The sequence below is a fragment of the Mercenaria mercenaria genome, chromosome 3 (genome assembly GCF_021730395.1).
Source record: "Mercenaria mercenaria strain notata chromosome 3, MADL_Memer_1, whole genome shotgun sequence".
NCBI lineage: Eukaryota > Metazoa > Mollusca > Bivalvia > Venerida > Veneridae > Mercenaria > Mercenaria mercenaria.
This window is the reverse complement of record NC_069363.1, coordinates 75,819,019-75,842,044: the sequence shown is the minus strand read 5'-3', so window position 1 is coordinate 75,842,044 and position 23,026 is coordinate 75,819,019. Positions and strand designations below refer to the sequence as shown.

Sequence of the window (23,026 nt, the reverse complement as noted above, 5' to 3'; positions counted from 1 at the left end):
CGGTAATGTTCAAACTGATATTGAAGCAAAAATTATATTAAACATTATAAAAATTTATAATCTAAATAGGATTGGTTTATCTAGACTTTTGCACATAAAAGACCAACATTTTTTTTCACGTAAAATCTGTTGGATAGTTTTAGTCAAACAAGCTCAACAATTATAAATTACACAATTTCTCGATCAACGAAAGTACAGCGAATGAACTGAACGATAGATAAAAATGAATTTGTCCTTTTTCCAGACCACTGAACCATCGTATTATAAACACTAGTGTGATAAAACTAGTTTTGGATTTGTATCCGTCAGTCGGCTTATATATTCAAAATGAGCGTTATCTTTGACCTGAATTGATAACGCGTGACATATCATAAAATACACAAAATCGCTTTAAAACTTTTATCACTTGTGCTTGGACAAATAAATATCGAAGTCTGAATGGACTGAAAATTTTGCAAATCTGGCAATTGCAAACAGTATACGAAGGAAGGAAAGGCGAAAGGACGTATAAGAAAAGGAGTTAGTTTTTTTTTGTGACAGGAGCTTAGGAAGAAGTAAAATGACTTCGATTCTTAGTAAGGATGTACCTGATATCGAGGTATAATTTTCTTTATTATTTTCCAATCTGCATGGCTACATTTATATAAACATCATGTGAGGAGAACGTCATTTCATTGAAATTGTTTTTTGACTTGCTATCTAGCGTAAGTGGTAAATCCTGGGCTAACTTTCGGTCCTGGGTATAGGCGTTACTTTATATGAGCCGTGCCATGAGAAAACCGACATAGTGGCTTTGCGACCAGCATGGATCCAGACCAGTCTAGTCAGGATCCATGCTGTTCGCTTTTAAAGCCTATTGGAATTAGAGAAACTGTTAGTGAACAGCATGGATGCTGACCAGCCTGCGCGGATCCATGCTGGTCGCAGATGCACTATATTGGTTTTCTCATGGCGCGGCTCATATATTTTAATTGCATTTATTTCACTTAGGTGTTGAGATTTAACATATCTTTCATTAGTTTTACTGGAGTTATATGAAAACTCGGCCTATCTTAGCTTATTTTATGATCTGATGTTGCTATCCATCAAACGGGACAGCGGGTAGTCAAACGCTGTCCCTATACGTTCTTTTATTTGGACTAGTGAAAGCCTATCAAACAGGATATTTTGTTTTTGCATTTTTCTCCATTAATAAAATATTGATAAATGGTAAAAATGTACTTCTTTTATTTATATACAACCATTGCATGTATGCATACATCCACATTGTCATTCATATATTATAACCGGATAACCACCGCACAGGTGCGTGTTTAGATAAGCTATATACATGTTATGTCTGTCACATTTAAAGGGCCTAAACTTCTGTCCGGGTTCATCAAAATAAAAAAAAAATCATTTATGAAATACCAAATACCACAAATCAGTTTTGTTGATATTTTATAAGTATGCAATACAGTACAGCTATAGATCAGCTTTATGTATCGAGGCGTGTCTGCACTTTTAGCTGATAACAATTCTGCGGTAAACGCCGATAATTCACGCCTCACTAATTGATGTTGAATTATACATTCAGCGCGAACTACGCGTATGACAACCTATAGTCTGCACGAAATTTTCGTGTCTAGTGCTAATTGAATAACTTAATTCTTTATGTAAACTTTACTAACAACAAAAGTACTTTTCAAATTTCGAAATCCTATAAAAAATGTCAGTAGATCTATATATTTGTTTAATACGCATGAGCAGATAATGCTTATATGCCAGTAGATGCGCTATCTAGAACACACGTAGACAGTACTGGTTGAAAAAATTAAATTGGCAATTTTTGCTTATGGTGCACATTCCTTCTGTAGGCGTGAAATAGGCATCCGTGACATAGCATACATATGCACGATCATTACACGTATATGTGGCAACATTATTTTAAAGTCCTGCTTCGCGGCTATTCAAATTCTATTGTGTGTATGCAAACCATGATTACAGTAGGTAACAGTTAACGGCCACGCTTTATTTCATAGTTCATAGTCAGGATTTTCATGCTTTTTCAGTGACAATTTAAGGTTAAAAGGTAGGACTGGAGCAGGTCTTTAAGCCCAGGCCTACATGTACCAAAACTCCTATGTTTGATCTTATCTAAAATATCCCTTTCAGCATCTTTATAATTTCAGAATATCCTAGCATTAAATCCACGTGTTACAAAGCACGCGAATCTTGTGTCCAGCGCACGAACAAAAGAGAACAAGAAGCATTGGAAACGTAACGCAACAAAAGGATGTACGGTAAGCCTTTAGTTCTTTACACATCTTTTTACAATATGTCATTTGTCCAGAAGTTACTTGCTGTGCAGCGTGCGTTTATTTAATTGTTCTGAAGTTATAGTACATACTATAATATTCCATAATAAGTAACTTGTGGTTGCATTCTACTTGTCCCGTAGTTATTTACTTAATACCGTAAATACTATTTCAATTGTTCTGAAGCTGTCATATTCATATAGTTTGTTTGTTTGTTTTTTGGTTTAACGCCGTTTTTCAACAGTATTTCAGTCATGTAACCAGTGTTTCTGGATCCTGTACCAGTACAAACCTGTTCTCCGCAAGTAACTGCCAACTTCCCCACATGAATCAGAGGTGGATGGCTAATGATTTCAGACACAATGTCGTTTATCAAATAGTCACGGAGAACATACGCCCCGCCCGAGGATCGAACACACGACCCCGCGATCCGTAGACCAACGCTCTGCGTACTGAGCTAAGCGGGCGGGCTAATAATCATACAGACTATTTTGATTGCCTTTATTATATTCTGTAAAAATTTATTTATGATAATATTTTGATTTTCCTAAATTCATTTACTACATTCAAAATAGAAATTCCGGCCGTAAAAATGGGGGTTTTATTTAATAATAATTGTCCCGAAGTTACGAAAAAATGTTTCTTGTGATGATATGTTATGTGTCCTGAAGTTATTTTACTATATTAAGTACCATACCAAGTTGACCTTACAGCCTTACTTTCTTTGCCATTTAGTTTACGTAATAACTTAATAACTTATCAGACAACCTAATAAACTTAGTATTGTCTGTTTCCTATTACAATCCAACTTAATAACGTGACATTTTGTCTGAGTGTTTACTACACTTAATAACAAGTTGAATAACATGCAACTTTACTACATTTGCAGACGCTACATAGATTTCTACTTTCAGTTAATAACATGGCAGTTTACTACATCCGTTCTTTTCTACTTTTATAACATTATACTTTACTACTCGGGTCACGAAGTAGTAAAGTTTCATTATTTAGTCCTTGTAGTTATTACACATTTAACGACATAAGAGTTTTATACTTCACGTATCTTCATATCAAAATGCATAGAGTTTATGACTTTTCAAAAAGTACTCCACTTTTATTGTGCTGAAATTGCCAGAATACGTTTCGTTTTATTGTAAAACGAAATACAAATTTTAACCATCGTTTACATGTATACACAATAACTAAAATGTAGCTGCATGTTTTATGGCACCGTATTCATCAAGTCGAAAATACATTCTTGAGTAGGAGGGCAAAACGTGAATCAGGACTTCTTACGTAAATTGGGGGCAAAGGAACCAAAAACATGACTTAAACTGTAAAAAGATACATAGAAATCAAAAAATAAGTTTTAGTTTTAGTATAAATTTTCAACATACATATACATGTATATATAAAGCGCTGTTTATTTCACGGATTCGGTCAAGACTTTGTTTGGCAATTTACTTCACGTACTTGACCAAGTAACATGTATTACACAGTCTAAACGAAATATTGTACATTTTTGTATTTAAATCCACTTGAACATATCATTGATCCATTGACATTAAACCGGATGCTTATCTCGTTTCATTCAATAAGTTCATCATATCTTATTTTGTATATATCAAAGTTTCACCCAAGTTAAATAGAGGTCATTCTGAACAACATTCAGAAAAAATAACACCTTTTTAGCTCCACTATTCGGAGAATGGGGGGGGGGGGGGTGCGGCTATTCTACTGGTTAAAGAGCTTTCTTGGTTAAAGTTTTTCGGCAGCCTTTGTTTTTTTTTTGTTTTTTTTTTTGTTACTATTGCTTATATCGTACTGTAACTTCACATAAACATTGTCCAGCATACAAACAAAGTATGTGCAGGGGCTGGGCCCATTATTTTTCTGTCACATCTTTGTTACTGTTGCTTTGGTACTACATGTATATTATGAATTGAAACTCAAAATATATTTTTACCATCATCATCATTACCCCTTCCATAGTTGACCTTTAACCCCTCTGAGTACTAGGGTCTTTTAATATCTTGGTGTATCTTCCTTTTAAAGTAGAGGTCTCTTATTGAGACATAAATATATTTTACTGTCAAATCGCCGAATAGTGGAGCGCGCTGTCTTACGGACAGCTCTTGTTGAAGTACATATTTTCTTATGCAACTGTTAAGAAGTCTTCAGCAGATACATGTAGGCCTATAGAGCTTACGAAACCAGCCCGATTTTATCAACTGAAAGTAAACACTATTCATTTGAACACTTAAACTTAACAGGCATTTATAAAGTCGGTCAGGATTTTGTGATATTAAGGTAAGGCCGGGCAAACTAAAAGTTAGATCACTGTAACATTTTATTCTGTCCCTTTTCTACCTTCTTCTCATGCCATAGAGAGGCATACATTCTTTGGTTCTCTGTCTTGATGCTAAAGTGTAATGCCAAAATTTTTTTCAGGAAATATCAGATAAGAAGCTGACAGATAAATAGACTGAAAAAACACCTTTGTCCCTCACTGCAAGAATTTATTTTAACGATTGAAAAAAATGTATTACCAGAAACCCAAGAATTTGATTGTTGGCCGCCATTATTTTTTTTTAGTTTGTAGTGCAGACGAATATTTGAATATTTTTAAATGGCATGTGTAAATAGCAAGTGAACATACTAACTTCAACTATATTATTTTTCAGTCGTGCCCTCCATTACAAAACAACTTTGATGACATTAAACACACAACACTAAGCGAAAGAGCGGCCCTCCGTGAAGCAGCGAGGTATATAAAAATATCTGAATATCTGATATGGGATTTGAGACCAAATTTAACCGACCCAACAAATATTGAGATTTGAGAACAAACGCATTTATCGGAATTTGGAACTCAACCCATTTTAGGATTTGCATGAAACCTAACCCATACTGACATTTGAGATCCAATCCATATCAGGATCGGAAAACCAACGCATATCAGCATTTAAGACTCAACCCATAGCGGGAGTTAGACCCGATCGATATTGAAATTTGAGACCCGACCAATATCATCAGTTTATACTAATTTATTATAGCTTGACTGTGATGAAAGTTTCCGGCTTATTTGAACCACTTTCGAGTCCGAATGCGTGGTCGTGACCCCCAGTGTGTCTCGAACCGTTGACTTCCTGGGTAAGCAGCCGACACCTCAACCACTAGTCCACCGCTCGTCTTTATTTCATATCTACACTAATGTTCATTTTTATTAATTATAACCTATGCACTCTGCTTTATACATGAAAAATGAGAGAAGAAATGATTTCATCCAAAACTGATGAATTTTGCAATTAATATGTAAACGCAAATTGTTAAGTGAGTCGTGACTGCGCGGGAGTGACTGATCGGTTTAGAATGATTTCTTCACTTCTTTGTGCATTAGGGACGACTTAATATTCATAATGTTACACATTACATGCCTCATGTACTTCATTTATTTTGTATGTACGACATTATATTGTACTGTCATTTTTTGATATCAGATGTGTACGCGTGCTTGAATTTGAGAGAAGATATAAAAGTATTGTATGCTTTTGTAAAAGCCCATGTTCATCATTTGAGCCGCATCGTGAGAAAACAAACATAGCGCGTTTGCGACCAACATGGATCCAAACCAGCTTGCGCATCCGCTCAGTCTAGTTTTGGATCCATGCTGATCGCTTTCAAAGCCTATTACAATTAGAGAATCCATTAGCGAACAGCATGGATCCTGGCCAGACTGCGCGGATGCGCAGGCTGGTCTGGATCCATGCTGGTCACAAACGCACTATGTTGGTTTTCTCATGGTGCGGCTCAAATTTTATCATTTTTCAAAACACTCTCACACGTTTTACCATATATATTCGATTCATTGTTTTTATTATTTAAAGACATACTTTTACAAACAAACGATGTCATATCTCATGGCCGATTTTACATACATGTAATTTTTAACAAATTTTGAGTGAGTGAATTTTGAAAAGCGGCTTCAGTTTTATAAAATCAGAGAAACATTCGTAGCTAATGACCCTTTTCAATGTTGTCGCACCTATCAGGTAGTTGATAAGTGCTGTGATTTGATACTCTACTCTTTTTGTCATGTATTATTCATGTGACTCATTTAATTCCTGTATTTTAGATGTTTGAAATGTGCCGACGCGCCTTGCCAGAAGAGCTGTCCAACACAGCTTGATATTAAATCTTTCATTACAAGCATCTCAAACAAGGTAATAATCCTACTACATGTAATATCCTACCCTGCTATATTTCTGTAATGGACTGGCCCATCATTCAATTTGGACCTTACTACTTATTATTCAAAGGGGTGCTCACTGGAAATTTTATGACTGAATAGTGAACAGTGCAGACCATGACCATGATCAAAATCATTTGCCACCAACAGGCTAAAGGTTAAAACCCTTGTCTACCTATCGGTATATCCATCTGAACCTTCCTCAACGGTCGCCTTATTAAACAGCCATTTGCACTAAGCAGCCAGTAGGATAACGTCACAAATTGACCTTTGTTCAAATTTCAAGAGAGCCCCTGGTTAGAACGACCAGATTGCTTTGCTTATATAACTGGCCTCTTAGAGCAGGTTTGACGTAACTGTCTATGGAATACTTTAAGTAGTGTATATTTAACAAATAATCAAGGAGTGGTTTATCGTCTAATTTACCACGGTTCAGAGTTCAGATGCGTAGGAATTGAACCACGAGGGCGTTAGCCCGAGTGGTTAAATAATGAAGCATCTGAACGATGAACCGTGGTAAATTAGACGATAAATCACAAGAAGGCATTGATTATTTTCATTCTGACATGCTCATTGATATATTTTCATAAATATTATGCTGGACTTCATTTACGCGAGGAGTAATGTATCGGACGTCATGTGGCAATTTGACGTCATAATTGACGTCATAATGCTCTCTTACCGGTCCGCGCGTCAACCGTTGTTTATCGCAGAATATACAGAGCTTGATTTTCTTCTTTGTTTAACTAGAATCAAATCGAGCCATGTTAGAATGTATATTAGATTGACCTTAGGTTTGAGAGATGAGTTTAAACGTTTCACTGTAGTGTCCTATGTTAAAAAATCTTACTTGTAAGAATGCCTATCGGGAGTTCTTTTGCAATTTGTGATGAGACGCGTTTAACTTTTAAGATATTTATGCCATATAATGCTTTTACTTCTCAGTATAGCTGAATTTGATAATGTTTGTCTACATTCCAATATATACAGACACATATCATTTAACAAACGATGTTTGAACGTCGCGTATTTGCAGAAAGTCACGAAAGAAAATTAATTGTTTTCGCGTGTGAAACATATACAATCAATTTTAGGTTGCTCCGAAGGAGTCATCGCGGATAGTTTGTTGAAAGCGTTTCGGTATAGTTTTAAAAATGTCTACCAATGATATCATTTGTTATTTTCTTCATTGCTAGAATTATTATGGAGCAGCCAAAGCTATATTCTCAGACAACCCTCTGGGCCTCACATGTGGAATGGTGTGTCCGACCAGTGACCTTTGTGTGGGAGGGTGTAATCTGTATGCGTCTGAAGAAGGACCAATTAACATTGGAGGATTGCAGCAGTACGCAACTGAAGTAAGTTTATAATTATAAAAACTATAGCTTGAAAGTGACGCGATATAGAAAACCATAGTCTGATATAGTTGCAAAGATATGCTTTTAATAATAAGTTATGATAGTTACAACGACAGGATGCTTAATTAAGTTTGATATGGTAATTGCAACAATAAGATACTGAAGCTTGATATGCTAGTCCTAAAACTAAATTGTGTCCCTTACACGTTGACTTTTCATGTCAGAGTGCATGATAAAATATCTAAACAGATAGCATTTCTTATGCAATGGGTATAGTTACACTATTCCTTGCATAGCATGTCTTAGGAAATGTGTATGCTAGCTTTTGCACCACTGTGCAAAGGAATGACTAAATTTTAGTTATTTCATTCTTGTTCGGCTAGTGGAAGAAATGTTTATACAATGGCTTCGTATTTTCATAGCTTTCCATGTATATCATATAAAAGCGGTTATTTTTCCAAAATTGCATAAAAGTCGCTAAATGAATATTGTAAATACTTAACACAGGTGTTTAAAGAGATGAGAATACCGCAGATAAGAGACCCGAACCTGCCTCCTCTCTCCGAGATGCCTGATAGCTACAAGACTAAAGTAGCACTGATCGGGTGCGGTCCTGCAAGCATCAGCTGTGCCACGTTCCTTGCAAGACTCGGGTACAGCAGCTTAACAGTGTTTGAGAAAGAGAACTATATTGGAGGATTAAGGTATTAAACATAAATTACAAAAAAAAAAACACATTAAAACTTTCTTAACTGTATGCCATGCTGGTTTTCAATAATCTTTCAGAAACTTTTAATATATTTATGTAAGTCAGGTATAGGAAATGTGTATATGAACTAAAGAATAACATATTTATAAGGGCTTGCTTGTTACCATTCTTATCCATCAGAGGTTCGTCAAAATCAGGAGACCATGGAACCATAGTAGACCTCTGGTACGTGAGAATGGCTTGTTACGAAAACGCAGGTCATTTTTATATAACTGAACAATCCAGGTGAATATAGTTGAACGAGCATGCAATGGAAAACCACGCAATGTTAAAGCAGAAAATATAATTGGTAATTTCATATTGACATGGCCTCGGTGACAAATAATTGTGTAAGATAACGATGAACAATACAGAGAAGGACAATGTACGGAAGTTTAACTTTGATGAACTGATAGTATCAAGAGAATTGAAATGTTTCACTTTATCAGTTTGCTGTAAATGTATATCCTGTTTGACACAGCGACACAAATATATCTCCATTTATTATAGTTCCTCCGAGATTCCACAATACCGACTGCCCTACAGTGTGGTGGACTTCGAAGTTCAACTCATGAAGGATCTAGGGGTCAAAGTAAGACAATCCGACATAGAAATTACAAATAAAGAAAGAGATAGGAGAATTATCCCAAACTGCAACATATGAGCCGCGCCATGAGAAAACCAACATAGTGGGTTTGCAACCAGCATGGATACAGACCAGCCTGCGCAGTCTGATCAGGATCCATGCTGTTCGCTTTCAAAGCCTATAGAAATTAGAGAAACCATTAGCGAACAGCATGGATCCTGACCAGAGTGCGCGGATGCGCAGGCTGGTCTGGATCCATGCTGGTCGCAAACCCACTATGTTGGTTTTCTCATGGCGCGGCTCAATTATGTATTCATCCTCTATACTTAAGTCTTTTACCTACAATATTAACCCAATGATTAAAGGAGCTTTAAATGGGCGCATTGGGTGAACATTACGTAGTACAAAATTAAAAAAAATATGCCCAGACTCGGATATATTATGAATAAGCTCGATGGACGAAATTTTGGACTTCTGTGCTTTAAGGATTACGGGCATCTGCAGACAAAAGGTCCTTAGGTTCGATTCTCACCAAATGTCTGAAAACTGCGTATTTTGTTTGGATGTAATATGATCTCGTATCAGTATACTTGATAATTCCTTCTTTGGAATGCAGGTATCAGCAATTTGTTACAGTATGTTTATTTTAGACTTTTCCTTCATGTTTGTCTTGTTTCTTTCTGACAGATTGAGACTGGACGCGTACTGAGTACAAAAGATCTGACATTGAACAAATTGAAACAAGATGGCTACTCCGCTGTTTTTGTTGGTATAGGTATGTGCAGTGTTTCTAGATGAAGGCAACTGAATACATTGTGTCTTTCATTAATTGGAATTTGTCTTTCAATTCTGAATACAACCTCTATCCACAGACACTTGGGTTGTGGAACAGTTGCCTCACCAACTACTATGTGCCTGTGTTACTACGCGCCTGTGTAACAATTTTTCATCATCATTGTGTATTTCAACGCAGACACATATCATACAAGAGAGGTAAAACTTGTCTACGCTAGTGTTTTTTTTTTTGATAAGTCAACTCATAATGGCTTAAGCCAGTTAGAGATGACTTTTTCTTTCAATCTAGCTCAGGTAAATTTTATCTCTGTTGTATGATAAGCGTCTGCGTCGGGATTCACAATGATGAAAAAAGGTTATACAAGTTCATAGTACTTGGGGCTGGGGGGTTGGGGGAGGGAAAGTGTTCTACACTCCAGGTGACTGTGCCGTGTATCTGACAGTTTTGGAATATCTGAGGTCAGTCATATCTTTTCATTCGCTTATATAATTCGTGTCTTTAAATTCATCTATTTTGTGATACGATCAAAAAATCAGTTAATCACTTTTGCACTCATCATTGAAATAGGTTTATCTTAACACATTTAGTTATATGAGCCGTGCCATGGGAAAACCAACATAGTGGCTTTGCGACCAGCATGGATCCAGACCAGCCTGCGCCTCCGCGCAGTCTGGTCAGGATCCATGCTGTTCGCTAACGGTTTCTCTGATTGCAGTAGGCTTTAAAAGCGAACAGCATGGATCCTGACCAGACTGCGCGGAGGCGCAGGCTGGTCTGGATCCATGCTGGTCGCAAACCCACTATGTTGGTTTTCTCATGGCACGGCTCATATCTTTATCTTTGAGGAGTGATTGATTAAAATTGTTGTTGCTGTTGATTTATTCTAATTTTCTTTTTAACCCGACTAAAAAATTTCTATATGCTTTCTTTTATGTAGGTTTGCCAAACCCCAAGAAGATCTCAATATTTGAGAATCTCACTGAGGAGATGGGTTTCTTCACGTCCAAAGATTTTCTTCCGAAGGTTACAAAAGCTAGCAAAGCTGGCATGTGTGCTTGCAAATCACAGCTCCCTCAACTCTCAGGTATGTAAGAAATGTTGTTTTCCGTTTTGGTCGAAACACAAAAATATTGCCTATATATGTCTTAATGGTTTCTGTATTTGATATTTCTGAATAGACCAACATTTTCATTTAAAACGATGGAATTAAAATTCTAAATGCATGCGTACGTAAGAATTGATCAATGCTCCTCATTCACTGCTAATGCAAATTATATTAATCAGCTTCTGTCTATCAAACCTTATATAGCAAACACGCTACGTCAGCTTACGGACATGGTATAAACACCCATCTTTGATAATCAAGTTGATTGGGACCCGTAATGACATTCCAGAAATTACGTATCTCCGTAGTCGTTATCGGCATTCTTCAGTTCTTACAACGGTGGTACACCGGTAAAGACACTCGGCAAATTACGTATCTCCATATTCGTTATCGGCATTCTTCAATTTTTACAACGGTGATACACCCGTAAAGTCTCTCAGCAAATAACTTATTCTCCGTAGTCGTTATCGGCATTCTTCAGTTTTCACGGAGAGCAGTGTTCGCGTTGAACATCATTTACACCCGAAGAATGCCAAATTACCGAACGAAAATACGTAATCAGACGGAAATTAATGAGTGTCATTACGGGCTCACAACAAATGTTACCTAAGTAATTTTGTAAATAATGTTACTGTTTTGCAAACACATGTAGGAAAAGTAATAGTGCTTGGTGCTGGAGACACTGCCTTTGATTGCGCTACCTCGGCGCTGAGATGTGGGGCAAAGAGAGTGTTTGTCGTGTTTAGAAAAGGCTTTACTAACATCAGAGCTGTTCCAGAAGAGGTGAGTTTCTAACAGATATCAAAGACTGATTAAAACAGGAGTTATTGTAATTCATTTTTAACGCGATAGTTGGCCCCTAGTAAGAGTTATATTTGATAATTAAATCAGTCCAAATTCCTCGTGAATTACCTCGTATTTTAAAATATATGGTGCAGTTTATTTTTTGATAATTTTGAGCACTGTACAGGAATTTTCTCTGTCTTTGATATTCACTTTAAAACAGAAGATAGGGTAGAATTCCATTCCAAGCACGCAAAACTCTGGACATGCATCAAAGGCAACTAATTATGTATTTTTTAACAGATGGATCTCGCTAAAGATGAAAAATGCGAGTTTCTACCATTCCTATCACCTCGAAAAGTGGTGACGAAGAATGGACGTGTTTGTGGTATGGAGTTCGTTCGTACTGAACAGAACGACGACGGGGAATGGATAGAGGACGAAGATGAGACAATCAAATTGAAAGTGGACTATATCATATCTGCCTTTGGATCTGGGCTATCGGATACCGATCGTAAGTTGCAGCAATTACTGGAAGAAAATGTAATTGAGTCTTTTTAAAGGTGAAATATCAGCCTTCAGTTAATTTGCTTGAATTATTGGAATCTAAAAATCCTTCGGATATTGCCGTACTAGAATAGTATTGAAAACGAACTGTATCATGTTCCAAGACCGGGCCAAGACTATTTGACACATATCGCAAGTGTAGCAGTTTTATAGATGATCTTAACAAAGTAATAAGTCATATTTCAAAATCAGATCTGGACATTATTAAAATACGGAAGGTGCGCAGGAAAACAAAGGTAAAGACATTTCAAATGTGCTTACTGATTCATCGGGACAGAATAGTACTACACTCACTAAATATATTAAAATACATAAGTTTGTCACTTAATGCAGAAACAGGGCGTACAAAATACAACTGTACACACTGGTAGAGACTAATCAAATAAAAAAGCAGTGGGGCAACTTCTTGTAAATAGTAATATGTTGTGTTAAAAAGACTCAAAATCCGTCGAGTAAACGAAATTAAATCGTGTCAAATAAAGCATTTAGAGACAAAATTAATTTCATTTCAGTGATTGAGGCTATGAATCCAATTAAGTTCAACAAATGGAGTTTACCTGAGGTGAACACAGACACGATGCAGACCAGTGAACCCTGGGTATTTTGTGGCGGAGATATAGCTGGTGTTGCACAAACCACAGTAGAGTCAGTCAATGATGGTAAACAAGCGTCATGGCACCTCCATAAATATATACAGGTATTGAAAAGGATAATCTGAAAGTAAAAATGATAAATTTTCTGGAACAGACTTGTTTTAAATCTAAGAACATGCATTAAGTTATCTACCGCAACTTTCTACGAACATAATAAAATTATGTTTTTGGCACTGTATTTATTGAGCTACTGCATAACTGTTCTATATCACGTATTAAAAGGCTTAGTATCGCTAGAAAGTGCACATCCCAATCTACAATATGATACCTTTCATTTGTATTTCTACCAATGTCAAGGTCCAGGAGAAGCGCATGCGGGTATAGAAATATATAAACACGAATGAAATTTAGCCGAAGAAAATTGACAACTGAAAGTGGGAGATCCCCAGGTTGGGATTAGTACTGTTTTGTCAGCTCGACTTTTCGAAGAAAAAATAGAGCTATTGCACACGCCCTGGCGCCACCGTCGCCGTTGGTTAAAGATTTTGATAATAGAAAACATCTCTGTTTGTATCAAAGCCTTCGACTTGAAACTTAAAAAATTATTTACCATCAAAATCTACACTAGGAGAAATAATCCCCATAACTCTAAATTTTGACAGAGTTATGTTCCTTTTTAACTTAGAATTTGTTGTTTAAAGTTTTTACTGAAAAAACTCTAATTCAGAGTCAGTCACTGAGAAAAGTCAAGCGTGCTCTCTTATGGACAGCTATTGCTGTAAAGCAATTAAGTGCTTGGTCATCTGGGACCACCCAAGCGTTGATTGCAAGCAAAACATTTGGGTCCCAAGTTCGGATTTAAAACCGCAACTTCTACGAACATAAACATAAAATTATGTTTTTAGGCACTATATTTAGTAATCTACTGTACACCCGTTAAATGTCACATTTCAAAAGGCTTAGTATCGCCAGAAAATGCATGTCCTTAGCTGCAATATTATACCTTTCATCACTATTTCTGCCAATGACAAAGCCCAGGAGAACCGCATGCGGGTATAGAAATATACAAACACGGATGAAATTTAGACGAAGAATATTGACAACTGAAAGAGGGAGGGCCCGGGGTGTGATTTAGTACTGTTTCTGTTTTATTGTAAAGCAATTATGTGCTTGGTCATCTAGGACCACCCAAACGTTGACTGCAAGCAAAACATTTGGGTCCCAAGTTCAGATTTAAAACCGCAACTTCCTACGAACATATGTATAACATAATGTTTTTGGCACTATCGTATCGTATTTATAATTTGATTCTTACACGCCAGAAATAATGTAATTGTAATTACTTATGTAATGTGTAAGTTATTGTTTATGTAATGTCATGCATCAGAAAGTGATGTCGTTCTTCGTCCTTACAATTTTCGTTCTTTGTTTCGTGTTTCAGTCTATAAACAACCAAAACGTACCGGAAGTTCCGTCCTTGCCAAAGTTTTTCACCCCGATTGACCAGGTTGATGTCAGTGTTGAGATATGCGGCCTCAAATTTCCCAATCCATTTGGTCTTGCCAGCGCCCCGCCCACCACCAGTAGCGCCATGATCAGAAGAGCATTTGAACAAGGATGGGGCTTCGCACTAACAAAGACTTTTGCCCTTGACAAGGTATTTAAGAAATAATTTTAGCATTTATACATTGTATGTGTTGTCGCATGTGCCAAGAAGTTACTTTTGATTGTTTTATGAAAATGAACAGTTGTTGTTTGTGTGTTTGCGGTGTGTACACCTCTTTTCAAGGAAATACTGAATGTTATGTAATACCGGTAATGTCATGAACTCAACGCAAAAGTAGTATATTTGTTTGTTTATTTATCAACAGATCGACCAGTTTCGGGATTGAATCCTAGAAATAAACTAACAGTAGGCTTGAATTTGTCTATCAACAAGAATAAAAAAATACCGTGGGCATTAACGTAAACAACAATTTGCACCTCTTGGATGCACGCACACATTTAGGGTATAATATGCTGACTAAAGGATAGGGTTAGGTTTTACAAACATTCTGCTTGTCCGAGGATCACGTTATTTAACGGCATTATAGATTGATACCCAGTTACTATAACTCAGCCGGGTAATCATAATTGAATATACAAGGATGCATTTTGATATAAACACACATGTAAATTTATGTAAATATTGTTGATGGTGAAGTGTGTGAAATCTCCTAATATAGTTACTATTTTTCAGGATCTTGTAACGAATGTGTCACCCCGTATTGTGCGCGGAACAACATCGGGACATATGTTTGGGCCTGGACAAGGGTCCTTCTTGAATATTGAGCTCATCAGTGAGAAAACAGCCGAGTATTGGTGTAAGAGTGTGACAGAACTGAAAAAAGATTTCCCCGACAAGGTTTGTGTATTGGAGAGAATTATAAAATCTTTCGGCGCAAGACAGTGTACATGATACAGCTCTATCTTGCTTTCTCGAAACCGAAAAAATGGTGTTCGGATTCAGTAGCAGATGTTAAATATTTCATAATAATAACAACTTTATTTTCCGTTTTTAGATTTATTTATTTATTTATTTATTTATTTATTTATGATTTGACACATCTTAGTAATTTTAAATATGCATATGGTTTTGTTTAATTTGAGCAAAGTTTTCATGATTTCCATTTTTTTTCGAATTCCCTAGATTATCATCGCAAGCATCATGTGCAGTTTTAGCAAGGAAGACTGGACAGAACTTGCCCAAATGGCGGAGGTATGCTATAATTTTACGTTTTAAATTTGAATCTTAACAGGTTATTTGTGAATTTGAAATGAAATGTAAAATCTCATATATCAAACACCGCACTACATGTACATACTGATAACGCACCGTATACGTCACAGAACTGAAATCTTATTATTTTTTATCAATTTCAGGCTGCTGGTGCTGACGCGTTGGAACTGAACTTGTCATGTCCACATGGAATGGGGGAACGTGGTATGGGACTTGCATGTGGTCAAGACCCCGAGCTTGTAAGAAACATCTGTCGATGGGTTCGGGCGGCAGTAAAAATACCATTCTTTGCAAAACTGACACCCAATGTTACCAGTGTTGTGAGCATAGCCCGGGCTGCGTACGAAGGTAATTATTATAAGAGTAAAAGAAAGCAACCAAAAAAATAAAAAACAATTTATAACTGGTGAGACATTAATGGAGGTCATTTAGCTGGGGTCTTCCTCCACCGTCTTAATGTGACTCTTTTAAAAGCTAACAGAACAAAGCAAACATATCCGTAGGATTAACTAATTTTACGCCTCTAATGTATTTAGTTATATATGGCATAAAACGATCACCGATGTAAAACTTGTCCCGTTTTAGAGATAGTACCTGCCTAACCATTATTTGTTTAAAATTTAAACATCAATTTTTAGGAAAAGCAGATGGTGTGACTGCAACCAACACTGTATCCGGCCTTATGGGTTTGAAGGGTCAAGGTCAGGCGTGGCCAAATGTTGGAAAGAGCAAGAAAACAACATATGGGGGTGTCTCGGGAAATGCCATACGTCCAATCGCTCTTCGGGCAGTTTCTGCCGTAGCCAAAGAGCTACCAGGCTTTCCTATTTTGGCTACTGGGGGTATAGACTCTGCTGAAGCGGGACTTCAGTTCTTGCACGCTGGGGCGTCCGTTCTACAGGTAGGCACAAATGACTGTACTGCAAGATCTAGCTTTAAAAACAACACTAACATTCATTCTCAGCTGATGAACAGTTTTCCTGAATGTGACAAACCTCGTCAAAGTTCCAACTCACAGTGCCTTAATTGTTTGCTAGGTGGTTAATGGGCCGCGACTGTAAAGATTTTCATTCACGGGGGAAAATTCTTATATATTCTCAGAAATAAGACTGATTTAAAAAGAAACTGTTATATTAAATATACTGCAATGCATTAGTTACTTATTTAAATGATTATAATGCATGTAGAGGCATAAAGAGGTTAATTTTTTGTGGAAATATACTTTGGCGGTTACAAAAATTGTTGAATATATTCTCAAAGGGCGCAGTGTGCCAAATTTGATAGGAAATTATGTATATATTCATGTAAGGGTAATTTATTGTGGAGACTGGAAAGTATACATGTATCTATGTCATTTTATGTGGAATCTGGAAACTACATGTATCATACGTGTAACTCATACTTCTATTAGGTATGTAGTGCAGTCCAGAATCAAGACTTCACCCTGATAGATGACTATGTGACTGGGCTGAAGGCTCTGCTCTACCTGAATAGTCTAGACGATATGTCCAACTGGGATGGCCAAAGTCCGCCCACAGTGAAACACCAGCAGGGAAAACCTGTGCCAAAACTTAACGAGCTGATAGGAAAGGTAATATATATTACAAATACAGCACTTAAGAATAGAATTCTCTATAAATGCCGCGTTTAAGTAGCTAGCTGAATGGACAGTTCGTAACTGGTCCTATATTGTCTTTGCAGCTAAACTCGGGCCATATCCAACACAATAGACACAATGTTGATACTTCATCTACATCTACTCCGGGTCCGAGCGGTTATGATCGTTAATTTCCAGTCATTTGCTCCTCACCATAGTGAGTTCGAAATAGGTATTTTTCATGCGAAGTCATCGCCCTTTGCTTACGGCAAGTTCTACCCAGGTGGCCTCCAATGCCAAAAGTATTGCCAGGATGGGCACCCTGGAGTCTTTCTTTATCGTCAGAAGCTAAAACGTTGCTCTGTATGATCTAGAATTATGTCGGCGTGACATTAAATCCAACAAAAATGTGTTTTGGTATGGTTATTTTTGTGGACAATACTATTTATACTGATTCTGCTGCTTTGAAAAAGTATGAACTCAACTAAATAAATAGGGGTGTTTGAGATATTGCTTTACTGAAATGAACGGGTCTTTGAATTAACAGAATCCATTTTAGCAATGTACGAAATAAAGGAATGTTTAGATATCATATCAAAACTTCGACCATTTTGCAGTATATATCACAGCCATTGAAAGACTTTTTCATTTTAATTAAATATATCATTAACAAATTCCAGGGAATACCATCATTTGGTCCATACAAAGAGAAGCGTACAGAGGTTGTGGATGCCCATTACAAGCATGTGGACCTGCTTGACGACAAGAACAAGCCACCTGCCATCCGTCCACCTCTAGAGCCAAAGAAACCTATCCCTTCAGTGAAGGTGAGTACATAATGTCCATATACATATGTTTTAGGAAAAGCAGATGGTGTCACTACATATGTCCACCATCATTTCTTGCATTTCTGCTGTGTGAGGCGATCAAACTTTGTAGTCGCATAAATGGGAGGTAACTCTTTTATCCGTATTGCTTACTAAGAGAACAGTTGACAAAAGTTATCATTTTTGTTGGTTTTACAGGGGTATTTACTAGATATCAATATGTGATTTATTTGATGACTTACTATGAAGATATGTATTTTGAGATATATTAAAAGTCAGTCAGTGAAGACAGTTTCTGTGATTTTGTCATTTGAACGTACATTTTTAAGTTGTAACATAGTGTCCATCGTGCGGGAAATACTCTGAAAAAATACTTCCTTGAAAAATAAACGTATGTTAATTGAAAATATATTAAAAAAGCCATACTCAAACTTTATTACCTGAAGCCATTCTGCCCTTGTTCATGCAGATTTCTGCTCTTGTATAATTCGATTTCTACTCTTTTATATCCGAATTTCTGCTTTTTTGTATCTAGATTTCTGTTCTTGTTCATCCAGATTTCTGCTGTTATATATCCGGATTTCTGCTCTTGTATATCCGAAATTATACAGTGTATTCAGATTTCTACTTCTATGTATCCAGATTTCGCGAGGACAAGTTTCACGTGTCTATTTTCATGTTGATTGCAGGAAGTGATTGGACGCGCCCTGGACATGATTGGAAGCTACGGTGACCTAAACAATAAAGAACAAGTCGTAGCTCTTATAGATGAGGTACGTTTTTAGAAACGAAATATATTTCAATATGAATGTTTTTATGCCAAATGATATTGTCATTAATAAAATCTGTTAAAAGATTTTTTGAAAACAAAGAATGCGACCAAGAAGAATAATAACAGAGTCGGTTTGATTGAGTCTGTTCGTGAGAGGTAATGAAATGTGCAACACCTCTCACGTCCCCTAGCACCGGCTTAAGTGAAACTCTATTACACATATGTTGAATGGACTCCATGATCCCAAAGGACCAGAAAATATAACAACACTGAAAACTGAAACTATATGAATAGAATTTACAAATGCAGATCTGCAATCAGTGAGCACATATCTGATAAGATATTGCAAATGATGTGCTAAGTTGTGATTATATCGTAGACATACCTTTTCTTATGAATGAAACACGGACACTTCCATGCAGATATCAGAATACGACGCACCTTATTGAAGAAAAATAATCGTTTTCAAAATTCTGTCGAACATCAGATTGTCTATAACCGTCATAATTGATGTTCAAATACCAGTAAACTTAGCAAGTGTATTTTAGTATTTTCATGCCAGAAATGGACCTATATTCCATCCTTATGGAGAAAGTGTTAAATAATTGAATGACGAATCTTTAAAACTCAACTATTTTCAGTCCTTTTGTTTTTCTTTATGTTGCTCGTGTAAATTTACAGAATTTTTCGAAGTGATATAGAACTAGATCAGAGGCCTCCGAGTGGTCAAAGTCGTATACTTCAGATCACTTGTTGGTTTAAAATCTCGCTTTTGTTGGCATTTTTTTGATCGGAGAAGCCATTCGGATAGGTGGTTCTGCTCGCTCGTGCATGTAGTAATACGCGAAGGGGTACGTGGGGACTCTTCCTCTATAACGCAATTTATCTGTAATTGTGTCGGTGCGACGCGAAACACGACAGAATCAGACATTTATCAGAATACTTTCATAGTACTGATTTATTTTTCAGGATATGTGTATCAATTGCGGGAAATGTTATATGACATGTAACGATTCTGGTTACCAGGCAATCTCGTTCGACCCTGAAACTCACCTTCCAAAGGTCAATGAAGATTGTACAGGTATGAGAGTAATATAACATGTTTTCTGTGACCTGGAGCTATACTTATTACATGTTTTCTTTGACCTAGATCTATACTGATTACATGTTCAGTGACTTTCATCTATACTTATTTCATGTTTATAGTGACCTACATCTGTACTTAATACATGTTTTTGTGACCTACATCTATACTTCTTACATGTTTTCAGTGACATACATCTATACCTATTACATGTTTCCAGTGTCCTAGATCTATAATCATTTCGTGTTTTTGTGAATTGTTTGAAAACAGTGATATTTGCACTGGTATGGAACAAAAGAAAGGACGAAAATTGGTTTAACCAAAAAATGAAATAACAAGAAAATCTGTTTCTTTTACATTTAACATCAAAATATCTTTCACTTTCGTGCACAAGATCTTACATTTTCATTTGTGTTAATTTGGTGAATATAGTTCGCTCTTACATGGGATTTAACAAATATTCTAGACCCAAAGCTATATTGTAAAACAATAACAAACAATTAATTTAAAAGATTCATAAGTATTTAAAGTATCCTTTTGAGTTCCCCTTTGTTCTTTTATGATAATAGGATATTAAACAAAAATATATCGAGTTTAGATTTTTTCCAACAGTACAGCAGTATTTTGTTTTCCATTTATGCAATAAAACAAATACATAATTTGTCTTATTTCAGGATGCACTTTGTGTCTGTCCGTCTGTCCGATCATTGATTGTATCAAGATGGTTACAAGAACAACACCATACGTTCCAAAGCGTGGAATACCCCTCAGAAAGCCATCTGATGCTAACCTTATACTTACGACCAATTAAACTTGGAAGCATCTGCGCTGTCGAAGACCAGTGAAAATATATTATTTGAACTGTCCGTCCGTCCGTCGTGTAATGAACAATTCCTACAATTTTTATCCAAATCAACTGGAACTTGATATTCGTCATTAATTTGAAGTGGTCATGCGCATTTTATTGTGACTTTTTTCAGGGTGCTAGTATGGAACTTCTTCCCTGTTTGGACGTACAAATGTTGCAAACTACATTGTTAACCCAATTCTTATTGTTTCCGTATAATTCAAATAAAACTTGGAAATAATTATCAACTTAAAGTTATCAGGACTTTCATGTCTGAATATCAGATTTTTTAGTTATGTCGACGTTGGACATGATTTTATTCTATCAAGCACCGCTGGGTGTGTGTAGCGGGGCATGTGTCATACAATGTTTTCATTATTCTTGTTTTGGACTTGGATATAACACGAAAACTTTGATACCCTTGTTAGAGCGCAATATAGCCATTATGATGATCGAGTACTTAAGTTAGTTTGGAAATACAGCAAATGTGTTTTGTGAATGTGTTATGCTGATCAAAGACAATTAAACTGGCTTTGCGAGAATCAAAATGTTAAGATTTTTTTATAAAATATTTGTTATAGCTCACTTTTGAATGTATATTGAATAACACTAACATTTTCTAAAATGAATCTCTTAGCTTTGTGAAAACCCAGATGTTTAGTTTTCTATAAAACATACGATATTACGGACATAGTTTAATGCATTTGAATAACATTAGCATTTTGCTAACTTAAACCTATGCTGTTAGCTTTGCTAGATTTAAACTGTTTCGTTAGTTTATTTCTTTACACATATATAGTTTGTGTCTCGGATGCGTTTTCTCATTTTGCCATAATTTAGCTGCCATGTTTTTTTTGACACTGTGTTGTTCTATTTTCTGGTCCTTTGGGATCATGGAGTCCACTCAATGTTTATGGATGGCAGAGTTCCACTTACGCCGGTACTAGGGGTCATGAGGGGAGCTGCACATTTCATTGCCTCTCATGAACACACTCAAATGGAGTATATTATTATTTTTCGTTGGTTTCTCCCTATGCTGCCGAAGGATGTTCATGTACGTAGGTTTCATTGGTTTCTGTTGTTAGTAAATTACCTCGGGGGGATTGACTCAGTATTATTTTGCTTGGTTGCATTCTATGCTTCCAAAGGATCTTTTGTTGTTAAAGGCCTTATAACGTTGCATGCAAGTTTCAAATTGTGCTATTTGTTTATGAGAATTATTGATACAAAACAATGTTTTTTTTTCTTTTTTATATCTATTACTTATGTAACGCTTATATATATATATATACTGGAGTTACTTAAACAGTTTTGCGTTTACTTTTTTCAGTTTTGTTTAATTTGTAATCTCCCTATTTTGCTAGTACACTTTGAATAAAAATATACATATCTGGTGTCTTTCGTTACTTCTGTGACTTTAACGATGTACTTTTTATTCTAAAAAAAAAAACAAAAACAAAAACAAACAAAACAATAATCCAAAATAGAGAAATACACTTGTTAATAACGTTTAGTATAAACTCCTGAAGAATATCCCTTGATTCCATAAAAGCACACAAAAATTACCTGTTGAAGTAGTATGGTAGGGTATAAGGGTACACTTTTACTTCCTTGTTATTGAGCTAGCTTTTATAGCGACGTGGTAGAGTGTCCGCCTTAGGTGTGAGAGGTCTCGGGTTCGATTCAAAGTCAGCGCAGACGTATTTTCAGCCTGTTACATTAACAAAACCATTATAATCGAAAAATATGGCATAATTTAAGAATCACGGTTTTTATATCTTCCTTTTCATCTTCCGTTCACTGATTTCTCCTAACGTGATCTATTAACTTGTTACGTTTCTGAAATAATTAAATATCGGGCTTTATTCAAATTCAGTTATTTAACAAAATGTTTCAGCATTATATGGAGGATAAACTGACCTTGTTAAGAACGATATTCATACATAAACGGATCTTTAAACAAACAAAAGCTTACTTAAAAGACTATTTGTTACAAAGGCGTAATTCACATAAAACCCAAACAAAGTGCTTGCCAGTA

General features: G+C 36.2%; 1 protein-coding gene across 1 annotated transcript; it reads left to right on the top strand.

Moving 5' to 3' along the window:
- The first annotated feature begins 278 nt into the window (after positions 1-278).
- Positions 279-22,382, top strand: LOC123524345 (dihydropyrimidine dehydrogenase [NADP(+)]-like). The gene is made up of 22 exons (XM_045302467.2): positions 279-598; positions 2,172-2,282; positions 4,982-5,064; positions 6,433-6,520; positions 7,743-7,904; positions 8,412-8,608; positions 9,163-9,244; positions 9,926-10,013; positions 10,972-11,118; positions 11,792-11,922; positions 12,226-12,436; positions 13,002-13,186; positions 14,524-14,739; positions 15,322-15,486; positions 15,772-15,840; positions 16,005-16,209; positions 16,500-16,762; positions 17,273-17,452; positions 18,139-18,285; positions 18,975-19,058; positions 20,027-20,138; positions 20,816-22,382. The coding sequence occupies exons 1-22, from the start codon at positions 560-562 to the stop codon at positions 20,950-20,952; spliced, it is 3,102 nt and encodes a 1,033-aa protein (XP_045158402.2). The 5' UTR covers positions 279-559; the 3' UTR covers positions 20,953-22,382.
- The last annotated feature ends 644 nt before the right edge of the window (positions 22,383-23,026 follow it).

What these genes read in the sequence shown, in the direction of transcription:
- LOC123524345 (XM_045302467.2), top strand. Translation starts at nt 560, where the DNA reads ATGACTTCGATTCTTAGTAAGGATGTACCTGATATCGAG. An exon ending in TGGGCTATCGGATACCGATC is followed by an intron (nt 12,437 to 13,001) that starts GTAAGTTGCAGC and finishes ATTTCATTTCAG; the next exon opens with TGATTGAGGCTATGAATCCA. An exon ending in AGCCCGGGCTGCGTACGAAG is followed by an intron (nt 16,210 to 16,499) that starts GTAATTATTATA and finishes ATCAATTTTTAG; the next exon opens with GAAAAGCAGATGGTGTGACT.